General features: G+C 36.9%; 1 protein-coding gene across 1 annotated transcript in view; it reads left to right on the top strand.

Annotated features, from left to right (window-relative positions):
* ERP44 (endoplasmic reticulum protein 44) overlaps positions 1–21,117 on the top strand; it is a 46,989-nt gene that overhangs the window by 18,137 nt on the left and 7,735 nt on the right. Inside the window, exons 2-8 of the mRNA XM_031589082.2 lie at positions 2,223–2,295; positions 3,745–3,784; positions 7,081–7,196; positions 12,903–13,087; positions 13,570–13,685; positions 17,341–17,398; positions 18,625–18,741. Coding sequence (XP_031444942.1) covers positions 2,223–2,295; positions 3,745–3,784; positions 7,081–7,196; positions 12,903–13,087; positions 13,570–13,685; positions 17,341–17,398; positions 18,625–18,741 — 705 coding nt within the window. The remainder of the gene's footprint in view (positions 1–2,222; positions 2,296–3,744; positions 3,785–7,080; positions 7,197–12,902; positions 13,088–13,569; positions 13,686–17,340; positions 17,399–18,624; positions 18,742–21,117) is intronic.

Consider the following 21,117-nt stretch of genomic DNA (forward strand, 5'->3'; position numbering starts at 1 on the left):
TTGTAGCAGACAGCGTCCTTCTGCTCGTAGTTTCCTCTGTGAATTCAACAGTACACCGTCATCTAGAAGCTGTTGGACTTTTGCCTCTGGTAGGCTTCAGGTGCCACAGAAGGGCTGTGCAAGGTCCTCCAGAGATCTTAGACTGTACAATAATGTGTACAATAATGTCAAGATAGCAAGTGAAAAGCAGCGATGGGCATTCTGCTTTACAGCAGCTGTTGAGCTGTTAGCCTGTAGCGTAAGATGCGGACTCTGTGTGCAACCCAGCAGTCTCTGTCTGGGAAACATGAGGAGACTAGTGTCCTCACCAAGAAGTGTTTAGTGATGCACAAATCCAAAGAAATTGAAAATCATTGCTGGAAACCTCACCTATGTGCTGCTTCCGTTGATAGTTTCAGACTTATTGACAGCGTCTCACTGCAAAAGATTCCCATCATTTTTAAAACTGATTGTAATGAAAGCAAGCATCCACTATGTTTAATGTTTTTGAGAAGTCAATACATGATATGCATTTGCAACAAATGCTGAAAGACTTGATGTTTGGCATTGAATTAGTCTCTTGATAACGTGTAAACAGTGTCAAAGACAAGCATGCCCTGGGGGCTCACTGCTTGTGGTCGTTTCCAAAATCCATCACACCCTTAGGTGGTCAGCCACTGGCATGACACTGCTTTAGGAGGGGTCTCAGGCTCATCTGGAAATGCTGAGCTCCTCATTTACAGTGCTCCAGCTTCTCCACACTGTTCCCGGCTTTATTTTATTCCCCCTGCCCCAATGCCTTTAGTAAAAGCAGCCCTCAGGCTTCTCTGGTCAGAAGCAAAGTTTCTTTGCAGCTACAAGAACTAAACCTAAGGCCCTGAGGACACTGAGGGACACATCATGGTGGCCCACAGTTCCTCATGAGGGGAGCAGAGGGGCAGTGCTGAGCTCTGCTGTCTGGTAACGTGCCCTGGTCAGATTGGTGATTAGGAAAGGACTTCACCAGAGGGCAGTGGGCATGGCCTCAAGTGCCAAAGTTCAAGGAGCATTTGGACACTGCTCTCAGACGTAGAGTTTGAATGTTGGGCAGTGCTGTGTGGAGCCAGGAGTTGGACATGATGATGCTTGTGAGACCCTTCAGGATATTCTGTGTTTGTTTGATTCTCTGTTTTCTGCGTGACTCCTTGACCTGTGTGCATTTCTGTCAGTTCTTTACTGAAAACCTTCCTTTCCCTTTCCTATCATCTGTCTCAGCTGAAAGATTGTAGGCTCCTTGGAGAAAATAGGTTGAAAGATATCTCAGTAGAGCATTTAGTCCGTGCTCTGGCCCTAGTTAAGAAGGGCTGACTTTCTGACTGCCTTGCTTGGGTAGGAAATGTCAGCATCCCAGATCAAGAATTTATATTATTGTGATCAGAGACCTGTACAGTTACCTCTTCCAAAGTACAAGCATATTACAGTTCACACATTAGTACTTTCCTCCATTGCATTTTGAGGTAAAAGAACTATGCTTATTGCAGTGAATGTGAGAGCATGCCTTTTCATAAAAATGTGTTGCTAGGGTAGGTGCATTAAGAGCAATTTGTGTTTCTTTGAGATTGAATGATATGGCTGATGTGATTTCTTCCGTTCTTACCAGGTCTGCTAAGTTTGTGCCAATTACGTGCTGATACAGAGGCAGTGATAAGATGCAGGAGATACGTTTACACGTAGATATTAGAGCTATCTAATTAAACTAGCTGCAACTTTGTATTTTCTTAAAAAGCAATAAAAATGGATGCATTTGCAAGTATTACGTATTGTGATACCTTTTAGCCAGACAAGTCCTGTAAGTAGCATCAGAAATGATTTGTCTCTGGGTGAAATGGATGGGCCTACACTCTTTAGGGATGTGCAGGGTTGGTGAGTGTCTAAAATGGGGGGTTTTGTTTCTCTCTTCAGAACACATTTAAGAATAGAAGTTTTTCCGAAAGGTACAGATATCACCAGTAACATCTCTGCCAACATAAATTTCTACCAACATACTAAAGTATTATATGAAGAGATGACCAGTTTTGTTTTAACTGTGCAAGGATGTTATATCTGCAAACAATGTTTATTTTTGCATTTGTGACAAATGCTATCATCTGACATGCTTGGACTGATTTATAGTTACTTCACTGTTTGTTCTTCGCCAGCTTTTGAAAATTGCTGCTTTGCTGTTGAAGTATCTACATACCTGACTGATCTGGTTTCTCTTGTAGGTGTCTTGGCTTTTTAATCCAACAAGAAGTGAAATAACAAGTCTAGATAGCGGAAATATAGATGACATTTTAAGTGAGTACTTTGAATCTTTTGTTTATTTATTTATTTTTACATTGCACAGTGTACAGACTACTTTGTTTACAGTCACTTATCTGTGAGAATCTTGCAATATTATTACATGAATATGTATACCCTAGCTCTGAAAATATGAATCGTAATCTGCATAGAGGCTTTAGTGCAGCTAACTTAACGCGTTGCTTAACAGATTACTTCAGTATAATTTAAATGACAATTTGAAGTGTCTAAGAAAAATACCAAGCGTCTTGTTTGCAGATGAGAACTTTCAATTATAAATAGCCAAAACCTGTCAGAAGAGTGTTTTAAGAGCTCCCAAAAAATAGCAGCAACTGAAACCCATAGTAGTGGGTCATATTAGATGCCTTGCTTGTTCAGCTATTCTTTTTCTCAGGTTAAATGCTGTCTTGATTTCTAATGGCTCATAGAAAAGAGACACAAATTAGTATTTAAAGTACTTGAAGTGCCTTAAAGTAAACAGATGTATCTTGTCTGAAAAGGATGCCATTTGTTGGTATCTGATTGTGTTTGGGGGGGGGGGGGGGGGGAGAAGAGGGACAAAAAACCCTGTGTTGTTGCAAATACATTCATAAAAATATCCTTTTTAAGTAGACCTGTTCAAAGAAGGTATTTGGTTTTAATTTGCCTTTGAGTGCAGGATTGCTTTGTGTAATAAATGTACGACTATGTTTGTAAATACCCTTTTATATGCTGAAAAATGTAGAACCATTCTAAGAGCTATGTGACTGCTGCATATAATTCAAATATTTGTTACAATTTTTCTTCAATATTTAGTCCATCACTACTAATAAAAATCAGTTTACAGCATGGTTATTCTGTTGTGCAAAGATCACAGTTTATTGCTAAGCAGGAGGTTTTAAGTGCATGTGTCTTTCTGATTTTGAAATCTTCCCTTTTTTTACTTTAAAATATTGAATGGAGCATTATTTTGCTGCCTTATCCCTGTAGTATTGCATTTTTTCAAGTGTTTTCTGTAGCTCTTTAGAGGGGGAGTTTGAAGGTTTCTCTGCTGCATTTTGCCCTTGTATCCAGTATCTTAACAAATAAGAGTGATGTGGAGCAAGTTGCACAGTCAACCCACATGTTGTCATTCTTCTAACCTGAACAGCTAACACTTCAGTTTTTAACTACTTCTTTGAGCACTTGTAAATACATAATGTTTAAGAGGGATACTGGAGTACAGCGTGTGTAATATATCCAAAAAATGCTTGACTGTAGGCCTCCTTCATCACATTCCTACTTGGTATAGATTATATTTCAGCTAAGATTTATCCTAGTATTTTTCTAGCAGATTGTGTGCTCAGTAATCTAGAAATACTAGCTTTTATAATTTTATACATATTTTTTGTAATCTTGAATTAAAATGCCAAGAACTTTGCCTCACAATGTGACTGACATTGGGCTCTTTTCTTCTTCCCTTCCCAGACAATGCAGATGTTGCTTTAGTTAATTTTTATGCTGATTGGTAAGTTATAAAAGTTTTGGGTTTTTTTTTTTTTTTGCTATGTTCAAACTTGTTCCTTTTGAAAACTGTCATGTTTGGCAATAATATTCCAATTAAAGATACACTGGTATGTTACTTTCAAACTAGATCTTTCCTGTTAGTTTTTATTTGTCTTGTAGTTTGTGTGTGTGTGTGTCTTGATTACTTCCCCTCGTACTGTTGTGTCATATTTTATTTCATTCAGGGCCTTTGTCAGAGAATAAAAGGTTCTGTGGTAGTAAGGAATAACTTGTTTTATGTTTCTAAGTTTGGGATTTCTTGATTTATTTTTTTTTAACCTGTAACAAGATAGGCTTCATTAAAGTTTTTCATTTTTAGCATAAGGTTGTTCAAAATATTCCTTTTTTATTTTTTAACTTTCCTCTCTGTTGATCCCCTACATGTGTGCTAGTAAATAAAAAGCATGACATTACATTCGAAGAAGTCAAATTGATCTTTAATGGAAAGATTTCCAGGTGGAGAACTAGGGAATTGAGGGTTGTCTGTTCTTGTTCAATATCTCCATCAGTAACTTGGATGAACAGATAGAGCCTACCCTCAGCACGTTTGCTGATGATACAAAGCTGTGGGGAGTGGCTGACACACCAGATGGCTGTCCTGCCATTCATTGGCACCTGGACAGGCTGGGTTATTGGGCAGAGATAAACCTGGTTAAGTTTAACAAGAGCAAGTGTGGAGTCCTGCACCTGGGGAGGAATAACTACGTGCATCAGTACAGGTTAGGGGCTGACCTGCTGGAGAGGAGCTCTGCAGAGAGGACCTGGGGATCCTGGTGGACAGCAGGTTGGCCACACCAGCAGTGTGCACTTGTGGCCAAGAAGGCCAATGGTATCCTGAGGTGCATTGAAAGGAATGTGGCCAGCAGGTTGAGGGAGGTGATCCTCCCCCTCTGCTCTGCCATGGTAAGGCTACATTTAGACTACTGTGTCCAGCTGGGGGCTCCTCGGTTCAAAAATGGTAGAGGTTTCCTAGAAGGAATCCAGGAGAAGGCCACAAAGATGATAAAGGGCCCAGAGTCTCATTCCATGGAGATATTCAAGACCTATCTGGACGCGTACCTGTGTGGCCTTTTATTGGGAACTTGCTCTAACAGGGGGTTGGAATTGATGATCTCTTAAGGTCTTTTCTAACCCCTGCGATTCTGTGAAACATGACAAGTAGAAAAGGGAAGAATGTGAGGTCAGTCACTGTGAAAGACATACTTAGTGGGAACTGTTTGATTGATTTTTAACTTGCCTATAAAATCATTGTTAGAATTAAAGTGCCTATACTCCATTTTTTGATAGTGTTAAAAGTAATGTTAAATGCTTTGTTCAAGCATTAGTATTTCTAAAAGAACCTTTTAACAATAAGCAAATGAGTAAAGTATTCAAGGGAGATAAAATTTAATATGCAAATTAATATGAAAATGAGATCAGAGAAATAAATCACTTTCTCTCTTCCTTGTTTAAATTGAATTTGGGTGTATATAGCTTTATAACTTAAATAGATAAACCAAGGTAATATTGTACTTTAAATATTCCACTTGCTGTTCTGCTTTCTGAGCACAAAAATGTTGAATCAAAGGTCATCAAGCAGATTAAAGTTCTGATTCTTTTCACCTCTTTCACATTCCATGTATGCGTAGGTCTGTATGGTCTAGAAATAGCAAGTGCACAAATTTAAGATAAAGTTACAGTTTGCCTTTACTGATCATTCATTCTACTAATAGCTCATTTAAATTGATTTTAAAAGTGATTCTGAAAATAATCCCCGCTTTTTCTTATAAAATGGACCTTTCGATGAGGAGGTTTTCATTTAATCTTTTCTTAATGATAGATATTGTACGAAATGTAATTTGTTTAGTAACCTTTGCTGTAATTTTGTAGACAATTTTTGTTTTCAATTTGTTTGCACCTCTTCAAATTCTATTGACATGAGGAACAGTGAAACCAATAGAATTTTTGAGAGTAGTTCTAATACATGGGAATGTAGCATATTTCTTGCCATTGAAAGGGTCCTTTTTGTATTTTGTTGAAGGCAATCTACAGAAGGTTAAAAATTATTGTTCTTATATGATCTAGGGAAGATAGTATTTTAAAACCTGATATAAAAAGACAACGAAAGTCCTGGTTTAGGTCTCTGTTAACACAGCCCCTGCTGCAGTCCCTGCTGTTGTTGAAGTTGTCTAAGCTTGCAAATTGATTGCCATTATAGTAGGCTGTAAATATGAGAGCCTTAATTAGGATTGTTATATAGAAACATTCAGGGTTAGACTCCTAATGTTGTATACTGTCAGCCTATGATATAACGTGAATTGAATGAGAACAGATGTGGATGTACTGCTGTAATGATGGAGGAGAATGAGGGACAAAGAAGCCATATGTAACATATACATGCTAAATAAATGTGGCGTACAGTTGTGGCCAGAGTCAGGTCTGTCTTGGGAGATGAGCTTCAGCCCTGTTTGTATTTTGAGAGGAAAACCTCCCTCTATAGTTGGAATGTTTGCTGTCATGAGCCAGCCTTCAGAGCAGGATGCTTTATTGCAGGGCTGCTTTCAGGTGCTCCTTGAGGTCTCATCCTGATGACTTCCATGGTGCTGTTATGACTTCAAGTTAAAGTTCTGCTGTGTGTCTGGAAGAACAGATGAAGTTCTTTTACTGATACGTTAATGATGGACTGGTGCGCTACTTTGACCTTAACTTCCCCAAAACCACCAAAAAAGTCTGGGGCCTCATTTATGAACATCTACAGCCTTTTTCATGTGCAGAAGTAGAAAATTTTCATAAAAATCTGGCATGGCTAGAAGGATCCTATGGAATTCTTTTGTTCATAGTAATCTAATAGCAGTCTGTTTAAATTAGGCATAACTTCCACCAAATTCAAGCAATAATATAATGATCATTACTTACATGGTTAACAGCAGAAGTTATATAGTTCCTTCTCTGGTATTTCTTGAAAGTGATCATATGTGAATACTCAAATCTCAACAGTGCAAATCTTTTATTAGATCTTTAAAGCTACTTGTCCAGGGATAATTTGGGTAAAAAAAGAATGATGAGCAAACTGTCTGAATATCAGAGTATATTTCTTAAAGACTTAGTTGATTACTGTTGTTTCTTAAACTGATAAAGCATGGGAACACGTCTCGAATTATGTATTCTTCTAGAATATATACTTTTTTCCGCCTGAATTATTCAAATATTTCCTTAATCTACACTTAAATTTTTTAAAGTTAATATTTTGAAATTGTAACCTTATGTTTTTTTCCACAGGTGCCGCTTCAGCCAAATGTTGCATCCTATTTTTGAGGAGGCTTCTAATGTAATTAAGGAAGAATACCCAGATAAGAATCAAGTAGTGTTTGCTAGAGTGGACTGTGATCAGCATTGTAAGTAAATCTCAATTTAGTTTTTCTGTGATATCCTGCCAATAGAAAGCAGACTAAGGTGTGGTTGGACCTGCTCCATCATTTAGTCCAGAGACTGTTGCTTGTACGCATCACAGAACCTCTTCAAAATTTATCAGGGCAATTTCCAGTGTTGCATTTTCTTTTTCTCCATAGATGAGCAATTTTTATCAGTTCAGTCTTTCTTGTTTATTGGGAAAAAAAGGGAATGTAATTACAACAAGCAAACTGGCCAGGGACCAAGAAGCAAAACAGCCAAGAAAAAGGAGCGACGGTCAGCATGTGTTTTGCTCAGCTGTTTTCTCTAAGAGTTGTAGTGAACTGCAAGCTGCCTTTTGCATACTTGGTAGTTTCAGGCTGTTCTCCTTTGCTGTTTGTACACATGAAGAAATACTCTTTTATTTTGGTATGTCCTCCTAAATGCATGAAAGAGATACTTATTTTATTATCATATTAATCCCAAATGTTTCTTGTTAATCTCATGATAAGTAAAATGTAAGGAACATCTGTTACCTACTGACAAACAGATGGATAGCACTGAGATTATTGTGGTGATTTTCCTAGTGTAAGATTTGCTTTGTTATTCTGTACTTCTGAAAGAGCAACATTTGCCCAGTAGTTTATTTATGGAAGTTTAGGATTCCTAGAGTGTAGTGAAAGTTGCTAGGTGGCCTCAGATCCCAACAAAGGTTTGGTTGTACTTGACCCTAACTATAATATTTAGTCTTTACAAAGTTGTTAGTCTGCAGGAAGAATCATACTTGGAAAGCTGATGAATTTCTGTTAATTTGTAACAGGTCTTTGGGATTTACCTCTGGCCTGACAGTTGTGTTTTGGTGCTCTGTTTCAAGTACTAAAGTGAGAAAGAACATGGGAAAAAAAAATGCATCTCTGTGAGAAGTGACTGATTGCATTTACTTTTTTCTTCTTTTATTTTGGTGATCTAGCTGTTTTGGTACTAGAGGGGATTTTTCTCTTGAAGTATCTTTGCTCTCTTGCAAATGTGAAAGCCAGTAACTTCAGTTGGGTATCTTCCATTAGCAGCAATTTGTGTTCCATTTTGTATGGAACATGTAGATGCCCAACAAAACAGAACTCCTAATTTGTGCAATTCAAGGAGATCTCAAGCATAAAAATACATTTAAATAAGTAAACTATCAACTTGTAGCTGAAGCTGACTTTTTAAACTGTTAGGAACAGCCACTGAGATTTTGTTCCATCCCAAAGATCTGTAGGACCAGTTCATGACCATGGGAACCATAAATGCATCTGGGATTAAATCCTCCCCTACGATAAGTGTAGTAGGCTAGATAGTTAGATAGTTATAAAGCAGCCAAGAGTTAAGATCTCTCTGTTTAGTACTGGAAGATTGCGAGTTCTCTGTAGTCTTTTTGTTCCTAATTTAATAAATAGATGAACATGTCTTCTGCTGCACAAACTGTAAAATGTGCAAATTAAAAACAAAATTCTATCATAAAGATGAGTCTTTTTCTCCAAGTAGCACTGCCTTTCTGAGTTAAAATAATATGGCCCTATATGTTGTTCCTGGTTTTCATTATTTATTTGCTAGTTGTAAACAATGGGACATCTCATGGCACACAGTTACAGGTTATATCCTAACAGTGAAGTATTTTAACTCTATGATTTTAATGTATGCAATAGTTTTTACTATATTTATCCCCATTGAACCATCTATACTACTTTACCAAATGTTCGAGTTTAGATTATTATCTTGTTTTTGTTTTGTTTTGTTTCCTCCTGTTTTAGCTTTATTTCTGTATTTTAGCAACACTAAAAGGTACGTGCTAATATTTTCAGGGTGTTTATGCCTGCAGATTTCATTAGTAGTTGGCCATTAAAATGATGATCTAGAGATGGTGGATTATTTGCATTACAAATAATCTGTTTCTTTTTGAAACCAGTGCTCTGCAGGGAACCCAAATAGCTGATTTCAGGACACTCAGAAATAGCTTTCAAATGGTCAGCTAGGCATAGATACTTTCTATTTAATGCACTATTATTGAAACACTCTGCAGGTCCCAGCAGCTCACACCAGCTTCTGAGGGCAAAGCAAATTAAAGAGAATTATTGATGCACTGCCAAACGTTTGATGCTTAATGACAAAGCCAGCATTCTCTCTGCTCTTATAACCAATATAAAGATGTTTTTCTGAGAAGCAATAGTTGGCGACAATGTGATGAAAAATACAAATTCTAAATATTAACACATACAGAGGTTTAATTTATCAATATTCTGGGAGACGATTATAACTCAAATGTGTACATTAAGTCTTTAGGCTGTTTTTGCTTATTAAACCAGTGTGGGACATACATTAAAGGTAAATCTGTTGAGGCAATCTGTTCTTTGTTTTCAAGACTTTATCTTTTTACAGCTCATAAGTATCTAAGTTCCACTTCATTTTTTGCTGTTAAAATCTTCAGTGGTTTTGGTGTGTTGAAATCAGTAATAATTATGCTAGAGAAATTATACCTTTAGTCTAAGCACGTAATACCTAGTAAGTGACTTTTCTTAGAATATTATAAGAAATCTTTCTGCATGTATGTTACTAGGAAGGTTTTACTTTGTTGGGGTTTTTTGTTGACCTTTAGGTGGTCGTGCTTTTTTGTTTTTTTCTTTGTGTTAAGCAGCAATGTTAGAAACTCACTTCATACCATAGAATTACTGTATTTCTCTTCTTCTATAAATAAGTGAATATTGCAGTACAGAGGGACTCATGTTTCTGGAGGACTGTGAACAGTTTCTGTGAATTGAAAATTAGGATTTCTTATGAATTAAATTCTTATGAATTAAAATATATACTGTACTGTTATTTCTTTTTACATAAAGTGGTTTTTGGCTTGAAAGATTAAAAACAAAGGAACAACAACAACAACAAAAAAACAAAAAGACCCCAAAAAACAAAACTGGTTTGAATCAATTCCTTGTACTTCAAAACAGAAAATTTCTTCTCACAGGTGGGATGTTGAGAAGTGCTTTACTAGGCAGACTCCATAGGGAACTCCTCTTCTTTTGAAACATGTTAGTGAACTGCTGGATCTGCAAGGTGCGCTAATGTCAGTCTTAAATCAAGTAAAAATTACTTGTATTGCTACTGTGCTTTTTTTAAGCAAAGTAACCCAGTGTGAAAAGCTTTGGGGTTCATAAATGAAGAAGGAATGAAATTAAATGAAACTGTAAACAAATATAAGGATTTTGTTGTGTTCCTGCTATTTCAGCAAGGAAAAAAGTAGTCAGTCTGAAATCTGTAAGGCAAGGTTGTTGTGAATGCTCCTTTGCAGTAGAAGGAATTTGCTGTTTCTCAGCTTCTTAGGAACTGAGTTTGATGTGGAACATTGATTGCTTTTCCTGTACCTGTTTAGGTTTCTAGTATTGTAGTATCAGAGTAGGATGCAAAGTTTAGGTGGTCCCTTGAAGTCCTTTCTAGCTCTGTTTCATATGAATATTGCAAGGTCTTATGATTGTGTGCAAGTAATGAGAGGAGTGCTTTAACAGGGGAGAACTATTGTGAAGTATTTTGTAATACATCATTAAGGTGAATGTAGTGCCACATCCGTGAAAGAGTGGCAAGCAAAGAAACTGTTGTAAGTGAACTTCAATAGAGAGGGGAAAAAGCTTGGGATCATACTCAGATTGTTGTAAGTGGTCCTTTTGTAAGAAGGAGCTTCTTATCTACGTTGTGTAGGAGTCTAATTTAATTGTATGTCTTCATACTGTGTTCCAGTATGTTCATTGTGCACTTAATTTTAATTTAGGAATAGTGGACTTTGGATTCTGATGTTCTAGCTCAATTCTTTGAATGGTGTATTGTGATCTTATCCTAGAGTAATGAAGTCTGAAGCCATCTGAGAATGAAGTCATAGGCTGCATTTGTGTGTGAATCTGTAGCTTAGGTAATATGTGATGTGCTTTGTGAAAAGTCTGACTTGCCCCTGTCAACACAGATTTCATCATTTCTTTGAGTGGAGGAATATGTGACACTGAGCTAGAAATGGCTGGCAATGCAAGACAAGTTTGTACCTCTTAAAGAAAATATGAAGTTATAGCTGGAAGGGGAGTTTTGGTTTGGTATTCTTTAAGGAGATTAGCTCCATCTGTCTCTTTCATGTACTTTTTTTTTTTTTTCCATCAGAAAACAGTCAGTAAGAATGTGTGGAAATATTTTAAAATTTAATTTAGGGTTTACTATAACTAATGTGATCTATGAATGAATTCAAACAATATTCCATGTATTTGCATTGTGTATTTCCAATTTTAAAGGAGTGTAATGTTGTAGTTGGTCGCTTGTGCTAACTCTGCCTGTATCAAATGCCAGAGTTTAATGAAACATTTAAGATTTACTCTGTTTGACTTGTGAATGAATTCAAATAGTTTTTCATGTACTTGCATTTTATATTTTGTAAAAGGATGGCTTTCAAATACTTCCTTGTGTAGAGCTATCATTTCTCTGTGTTAGTTCAAATACCAGTATTCATGGAATCTCATTGTAATTTATAAAGACCATGCATTACGAAGCAATGTTCAAATTCAGTGTTGGCAGTAGGTGTTCTATTACTGTTAATTTCTTTATACAACTTCTTCCTCTGATGAAGATTCACAGCGCTAGGGACTGAAATGTCTGTTTTGGGTAACCTTCAAGACCTCCTAAGATGAGGATTCTGCAAGGCATACATCATCATATGACAATGGAAATATCTGGAAGAAAATGTTCATATTGTGGAGGGAAGAAATGAGTAGTCTGGTGTTCTCTGGATGTGGAGTTTTGTAGCATAAGTAGTCTTGAATCTCAGTGCCTTTATGAGAGGCTTGGATGGGTAACCTTGATACATAGGGCTCCTTGTCTTTTATCAAACCCTGGTCAAATTATGATAAACTGCCAGACAGTCAAACCAAAGGTCCTTCTATGAACAAGAGAGAGGCAGCAGATGCCTGACTTGCCTACGTTGTTTTTCTTCTGATGAGCAAATATGAAATGATGCCTCCCTGGCTGTGCTTACCAGGGTATCATAGAATGGCTTGAGTTGGAAGGGACCTCAGAGATCATCCAGTTCCAATCCCCTTGCTGCAGGTAGGGTAGCCACTGCTAGATCAAGTACTGGATCAGATTGCCCCATCCAACTTGGCCTTAAACACCTCCAGGGATGAGGCATCCACAGCCTCTCTGGGCAGCCTGTTCCAGCACCTCACTGCTCTCTGTCCTGACTTCTTGGAGGCTACTCTTGCATACTGTAACTAAAAAGTATCAGGTTTGGAAAGGTGGAAAAAATATTGATCTGACACTTGATAGTGAATACGTTGGTAGGTAATTAATCTTTTCTCAAGAAATTAGTATGAATTTTGGAGATAAAAATATCATTGCCTCAATTTTGACTGCAGTGAGTGCCTTAAAAACTCTGATAGGATATCTAAGAAACTGCTGAATTCTTTTCTCAGTCAAAATTGATAGATTGGAATATTTTGTAATATTTTGCAGTGAGGCAAAGCATTAAGTACTGGGCTTAGCTGCTAACATTCTCTCTTATAGTGATGGTTTTTTCTAGTTTATTCTCTAATGATGTGTATGTCTGCTGGCTCAGAGGTTCCACTTCTATGTGCATGTATAGATGTATAACATACCATGCTTAGTGTTCTTCTGTATTGGTACATTTTTTTTCTGAATTGATTTTGTAGCGGATATAGCTCAGAGATACAGGATAAGCAAATACCCAACGCTGAAGCTCTTCCGGAATGGAATGATGATGAAGAGAGAATACAGGGGCCAGAGGTCTGTGACAGCAATAGCAGATTATATCAGGCAGCAGAAGAGCAATCCTATTCGGGAGGTCCAGGATTTGGAAGAAATTAATACTGTTGATGTAAGTTCTTCAGTTTCCTTCCTTCTAAGTACAAGCATGTGAAGGATAGCGTACTCGAAGAACACTTTTACTTCTTGGGAGTTTTTCCATTCAAAAATGTTGAATGATATTTTTGAACTAGAACTAATAATATTAACTCCAGTTTTACAAATTATTCCAATATAATCCCCCTTTCAACTGCATTAATCTTATTATGGTAACACCACTATCAAATTACTTATTTTAATTTTAATCATTTGAAAATAATCTTGTATGTGACAAAGTGATAATATTTCATTATGAAAATACTCATAATGATGTTTCTGAATATTAAAATCTTTTAGTCTTTGTATTAATGTGCATCATTTGGAAAGAAATGTTTTGCATACTTGTTGGTTAACTGTTGAATAAATAAACAGCATCTCTATATTTAATATCCTTGTGGAGTATTGACAGTTTCTAATAATTTGAGATAACTTACAGTGTAATCTTTGTCTTTACAGCGCAGCAGAAGAAATATCATAGGGTACTTTGAGCAAAAGGACTCTGACAATTACAGAACATTTGAAAGAGTAGCAAATATTTTACACGATGATTGTGTATTCCTGTCTGCCTTTGGGTAAGTTTTGGTTTTTTTAATACTTCAATTGCATGACTTCATTACTGAAATTATGTGAATGAATTGTATACAGTTTAATTAATTGGACTTCTTAAATACTTTCAGTGTATCATAACTAAAGAGATTAGGCGTTCTCAGTTAAATTCACTGAGAAAAGTGAAGGAAGAGAAGGAAGAAAACTGTTCTTCCAGTCTATTGTGAAATCTAACTGGTTTACCTCCTTTTCTTTCTTTTTCTTTCTTTTTGTCATTATTTGTCAATCATTTCAACATCAGAGGGCTTGCTTGACAGCTGTGTCTGAAAACTCTGCTTCCTTGGAGGGGAACAAGTAGGGAAGAGTTGGGAAAGTTTGGGTTTGGGGTTTTTTGTTGTTGTTGTTTTTTTTCCACATAAAAATATTAAAAGATGTTCACTAGGGAGATCAGGATAAATTGGAAATGAGTCATTTTCCTTTTAAGTAGCATAATAAAACACAATTTGTATAGACTCCTTTTTCAGCATTTGAGGTACCAGGAACAATCAATTTAAAGTGATTGGGAATTAATGTGAAAGCAGTGGTTTACAGTCTACACAGCTCAAGAACAGGAATTTGTATGGATTGTACTAGCTTTTATACCACATACAGTTGCCCTGAAGCTTTTTTGATTTGGATGTAATGAATGAAGATCAGTTAAGACACTGGATTAAGGTAGAAGGGTTAGGGTTTGTTTCATCTATCTAAACAAAACTTCTCAAGCACTTACACCTCTTCCTGTGTTTTCTGAAAAAAAAAAAAAATAGTTTGGGGGCAGAGTATGCAAGTATTTGTAACGGGGGAGGGGGAGGTCTTGGTCTTTTCTTCCATTCCAGTTCCTAGTTATTTATCCTATGACTGTACAAACAGCCTTGACTATGGAAAAATAATCAAATCTTGTGAAACTGAGGTTGGTCTGTTAATCTCATTTCAAAGAATTGTCTGTTATCTCAAATATGGTTTCTGATGAGCGCAGTTATTCTTGTTCTCAGGGCCGCCAGACTGACTTACTAAAATAATTTGGAATTATTTTTTCTTCCTCAGATGGCTTTTCATTCTTCTCAGAAATACATTTAAGAAATCATTAGGTAGCAATACCTAGAAGAATCTCTCTCCCTGCTGTTCGAGTCTGCTAGTCTTTAGTTTGCTATGTTTCAGTGGGGTATAATGAGAATGTCTCATTGTCTCTCACCCCTAGATTGTTGACATTTGGTTGTTGGATGCTATTCCTAATGTAGGTGCTATGGAGTTGTTATTATTTTCTTCAGAAACAAGCAGTAAGCATACACAGTGCGGCAGTTGGACTTTGGTTACTGTAACCTACCCGTGTAACTTAGGATCCTGCAGCAGGCTTATCATTTTTCTCTTCACCAGACTTCTGTTCCCTTGCTAGCCTGGAGCTGTTAGCATTTTCAAGTGAATGAAGCTTTCCAGACAATAGTCCTGGAAACTAAATGTTTCTATCTCTGAGTGGCTGCAGCTCTCAGGCTTCGTAAGAATTATGTACCAGAGGACTTCCAAGGGAGATCCTGGCTCTCTAACAGTGTTTGTTGCTGGGCTTATAAACAGCAGTGTTTCCTTGGGAGCACTCCTGGATCAGATGGGCTGTTTTTCCTCAGCATCCCAGTGGGTCATGGCAGGTGATTTGGATTAGGCATGGGCAGAGTTGTCAGGTATTACGGTATGGCATATATAATGGTAATGTGAGTTGTCATGTTCAAATGTCTAGTAAGCCAAAATAAACTGAAAATGAGTTCAGCAGTAAACATTAACCAACTTATGTCAGGGCAAACTTGTTTCTTGCTATGTTAAAGTTACTCTGGCTTCAGGTAGTTACAGTAGCTTGTTTTTAAACTGATTAATGCTACTTGCATCTTGATACTTAAAGTTACTCTTAAATCAAATGATCCTAACAATTCTATTGCCATCTGTGGTGACCATAGCAGGGTGAATGAGAGAAGAGTTGGAGGCAGTTGGAGGTAGGGAGTATACTGACAAAAAGATACTGCAGTTAGTTTGTAGGGGTGAATCTGAGATTTTTGTAGAAGTGAGGAGAGTGGCTTTGTGCTGCTGTGTTGCAGCAGAGAAAGGCAAATGCAGAAACACAAAACAAGCTTCCAAAAAATACTTTTATCTTAATAACTGTTCTAACATTATCAAGCAAGGATGAGAGGCTAATTTGTTTCCAGAAGGTTCACTTTCTAGGTAATTGCTTCAAGGAGGCATGAAACACAAACTGTGACGTTTCCATTTTTATTGTTTTTAAAAGGAATATCTGTGGGCATTTGGTATTTTCATATCATGTCCTCACTTCACCTTGTATGAAACAAATCAGTCACAAGTGCAGCTATTGAGACGGAAGAACACAGAAGAGGGTCTTTTGGGGTCCACAACAGACTTACCCAACATTGGCTTCTGTTTCCTGCTAGAGTACTGTGTGTTTGTCAAGCAGTGATTGGGCAGGTGACTTGGGTCTCTTTGCTTTTTTATTACTCAGGGATTGATTGGGAAGTGAATGGTTTACCTCAGGGATGATGGTGATTACAAAAAAGCCTAATTCTGTGTTGTTGGAGTAGTTATGTCTGGAATTCTGACATCTATTCTAAAATGCAAGTCTCTAAGCTGGTGAAAATATGGATAGGTACAATATACTAAGCAAGGCATCTTTCACGTGTGATGTGAGAAGGATAACTGGATCAAAGAAAATGAATGAAACGTAGGTACTTTAATATAAGCCTTGTGATGTCTTTTCACTTTGCCCTTTAGTTAATTCAGAACCCTGAGATATTTACTTCTTCTTACAGTGAGATAAATTGAGATATTTTACCTTCTCTTCCCCCTCTATCCCCTTCCCTCTTAACTAGTCTTCTACAGTGCTTCTGTTGAGTCCATACAAGAGATATTGTAACTGGAGAAACTGGAAACATTTATTTAAAGTTCCCAGAGGCTGACATGCTTTCTTTTTAGCTGTGAAAGAAGCAAAAGAGAGAAATCGTTCATTTTGCTCTGAGGCATATGCAGCCTGTTGGTTCTCTTTTGCCAGTGTGATTTATGGTGGGACAGCAAGGTATGGTGGAGGAGAAGATTGCAATGGATGAAGGTACTGAAAAGAGCTTAGTTAGGGCTTTCTTTTCTTAATTTTTTTCTCTCTTATGGATGCATACCAGTCCCCATTTCTTTTAATAAGAAGTGATCATTCTGTGGGAATCTGTTGTGACTGGGATCGAGGAGTAACAAAATCTGGCAGAGACAGGATGTGGAATTCACTGAGATGAAATACTAAGCTAAATAGCAAGGAGAAATTTCATATATTCTCCAGGTGTGCATGTTACCAAATCATCAGAGATCAGAAGCTGCACGCTGCAAGTACTCATCTCTTTGACTTTGATGCCTCCACTCCAAACTTCTTATCTCATGGATATGCCTTGCAGCTTCTCTTACTGCCCTTTCATCCAGACAGACCAAGCTTCTTTATCACTTTATGGTTTCTTTAATCACTTTATGGTTTCTTTGAAGAGGACGCATTTTATTTTTTTTTTTCCTTCCAAATTTGAGAAGATAGCAAATGGAAATATGATTTTTGCTAACCTAGTTATTTTGTTTGTCTGTACCAAGACATGCTTACTGGTTGGTTTGTTGTAGGGCTATTTCAAAAGCAGAGCGATTTAGCGGAGACAATATAATCTACAAGCCACCAGGGGTAAGTGTAACTATGCATTTTATTCTGCTTGTTATCTTTATATGTGAGCTAATAGAGACTGTACACACAGACCATTCAGTATTTTGCTGCATCTCAAATTTTAGTTTCGTTTCATCACTGAAGAGAGTGAGAATTATTGAGGGTTGTAGGAACTGGTGCTTCAGAGAACATGAAAAAGATCTCAGCCTCATTTGCTGCTAACAATTTGTTGCTAATTAAAAACAAAACCTATGTTTTTAATTTCAGTGTCCAGTGTTCTTTTTCCTTAGAAAAGCAGGCAGCTTACCATGTGTGTAGATACTTTGAGTCCTGTAGAAATCTTTTAAAAAAATAAAAATAAAAAAAAATCTAGGAAGCTCAACATCTGGTGCACCTTATTTCTCAATACAAATGACAATTACTGGCTATTTTCTGACTATCACTTGCCTGTCTTACATAGCTTAGCACACTGGGGAGGTAAAAGCTGTTCACTTAATCTAAAGGAAAAGCAGTAAAACATGTTAACAAACTGTCATAGTTGAGAATAAAATCATTATGGAAGAAAATCTGCAAGACTTGCTTTTTAGAAACATAGTATCTGAACATATGCTCCTTTCTCAAATTTGATGCTGGGAAGCACTTTAGAAAAGGAAAACACAACCTAAGGGGAAAGAGAGGTTGAAACAGTTTCCTGCAAAGATGTTTTACTGTTGTCCTGTTTATATGGCATGTCTGAATCAATATATGCTTATTCATGCCCTCAGCTTGGAAAACTGAAATTGCAATCACATTTTAAAATGGAAGCACTGAATTCTGGGTTACAACTCTAGTAAACAAAGAAAAGCTATTATTTATTCCAATCTTTGGAAATGCAAATATAAAAGACCAGTTGCAAGACCTGCAGGTTTTTGGTTTTTCTTTATGGTGAGACTTTATATCTGTCAGCATGGAGGAGCTTAATATCTGCATTGGGTATCCATCCTAATGGCTGAGGTTCTTTTAGATACTGAGAGACTATTTCTCCACCTGAAGTCGGTTCCTCTTATCTTAGAAAGTGGATTGCAAAATGATCATATTTATTTACTTATAGTTTTTGTTATGTAGCTTATGGAAGTGTTGCATGCACAGCATTTGAATATTTATGTAAGATTGGATTTCACTATTTGTGTAGGCATTGTCACCTTTCTTTCAGGTCAGTAGCAGTGTCGCTTTTACTATTTCTCAACTGGTATTTTTCTTTTCAACAGGAGAATGCTCCAGATATGGTGTATTTGGGCTCCCTAACCAATTTTGATTTGATTTACGCATGGACACAAGATAAATGTGTACCCCTTGTTCGAGAAATTACATTTGAAAATGGGGAGGTAAGAATTTTTGCTACCTTTCTATTTTTGAGATTTCTTTCTGAGAACCAGAATGGCTCCTGAGGTCTTTAATTCATGTATTACAACATCTGCATGCTTTGCTTTTTACCAAAAATAGTTGTTATGTATTGCCTTTTCATTGTTCTAGAGCTTTTCAGTTAGACTTGAAGTTCACAGGAGGAAAATTTGTGGTATTTTTTTTACACTACTGAAGTAAGAAAGCTGTAATAGTGCATATAGGTTGTATACAAAGAGCCTGGAGATTTGCAGAGGGTGGACGCGGACTTTAAGTGTGTACATGTGTAAGAATGTATGTTTATGGGTGAGTTTGTAACACCTTGGGTAGATTGTATTATTCATCCAAAACGCAGATGTTACAGGGAGAGACTGACTTGTTTTAAAATTCAGAGATAAGCAAAAAGCATTGATTTTGATCTGGAAAAATGTTTCTAGTCAAGGTAGAAAATATCCACGTTAGTATACTCACACAGAGTCACAGCATGGTTGAGGTTGGAAGGGGCCACTTGGAATCATTTTGTTCAAGCTTTCTGCGTTCAGTTAGAGTAAAACAGTTTTGAACTTTTAAATATAGCCAGTCAGCATTTAAAACTTAATGTCAAAGTTAGTAGTCGGAAATTTTTTATATATAAACCATGTCCAAAGTATTGTGTAATAAGCAAGTACCTTAACTACCATTTAACCATCAATGGAGCTGGATACTTCTGTGAATTTTAACAAAAACTGTGTGATGGCTTTTGGCAGTGTGTTTAAGCACTGATACCTTCTTCACCTTGTTAGGTTCACGTGTCCTTTTCCTTGGTTTTCTGTTTCTAGCTGTAAGATGGGATTTGCATGGATGCTTTCAAACTTCTTCTCATTATCCTTTTAATCCTTTCTTTTTTCTTTCTTGATTTACTCTTCTTTTTCACTTTGTTACTAATTCTCTATGATTATTCTTTTGTAAAATAAAGAGATGGAAAACAAACAAGTAGCAAGCTTACAGCACCTCAAAGGGAGCATTTGTTTGTAGCCACAGCATCTGCTAAAAACTCTGGTGAGCTTTGTAACAAATTGCAGCGTGTGGCCCTCATTGGATTAGAAACCAAAGAATCAGTCATGTGATGGAAGAATATTTTGTTCTCAGTTCACATCATTTCTTAATTGCTTTATCATGAATGGTCAGTGTGTATAGCACTGATGCCCTGGGCATGCAGAACACTTGATTTGCATGATGGAGGAATAGGGTGGGATGCACAGAATATTTGAAGTCCAACTGTTTAGTCAATATTGCTAACTTCTGTTGGAAAGTTCTGCTAAAGAAATATTCATTCTTCCTTTGTAATTCAAGCAGCATGTGAAAGATGCCACATGCCAACATGTTTACAACTGCTTGATAAGATTTGTAGTGTACTTTTCCCATGGTAAGATCGGATTTTTGAGGCTTAGAAGCCAAAGTTCATCGCTGTCTGTATCACATTGTGTTCTGGCTTTTCTGCTTGTTCCCCCAACCTTCAATTGCTGTTTTCTTAGGTAAATATTTTCAATTCCAACTTGACATTTTTGCCTAGCAACATTTGTTTAAAAAATTCAGGGCTGCTGTTACTCAAACAAATGTAAATGCTATACAAATACGAATTGTTTATTATTTATGTGGGCTCTTAATGTATATTGCACAATACACATTATAAAAATATAGTATAGTATAGTAAAAACATGAAATCAAAGAGCTAGTAAAGTTGGAAAAGACCACTAAGATTATTTTGGCCAACTGTCAGCCCATCACCACCATGCCCACTAACATGCCCCTCAGAGATGTCACTATTCAGCTGTGTTTTTGATAGTAGAACACTTTAAGATACATGCAAACATTCCTACCAGGGCTTTCATTTCAAAGATGAGAATGAGTGTATGTGATTAGTGGTTGTTTCAGAGATTGGTTGGAAAGTTTTGGCTTTGCCAAAAGCACTGAACTAATGAGGATTGTTGGAATCTGCTCTTAAAAGACCAAGCCTTGGCTTAATGTGCAGGCTTGCTTGGAAAGACAGTAACGTCTATTCTGTGTCTCTAGATGCACCTGGCTGCATACTGTTGGGGAAAGCATTTATTTCACATTGCTGCACATAGAAAGTATCTAAAGAAACTATTAGCCTTGGTGACAGAATGAACAAGTGTCAGTCATCTTTCTCAAAAAGCATGGACTTCATTTGAATACAGAACAGAATAAAAGAAATGGCAGCATGCACTTGTATATCAGCTGCACTAATCAAAGATAGGTGAGGCCTTTGGCATTTTCTTTGATAAACAATTATTTCTTCATTTGGTCTCTACTAAGTTGAATGGGCGATCCACTAAGAAAGTCATTTTTTAAGCAAGCAA

The sequence above is a fragment of the Phasianus colchicus genome, chromosome 3 (genome assembly GCF_987193195.1).
Source record: "Phasianus colchicus chromosome 3, bPhaCol1.hap1.1, whole genome shotgun sequence".
In the NCBI taxonomy this organism is placed as follows: domain Eukaryota; kingdom Metazoa; phylum Chordata; class Aves; order Galliformes; family Phasianidae; genus Phasianus; species Phasianus colchicus.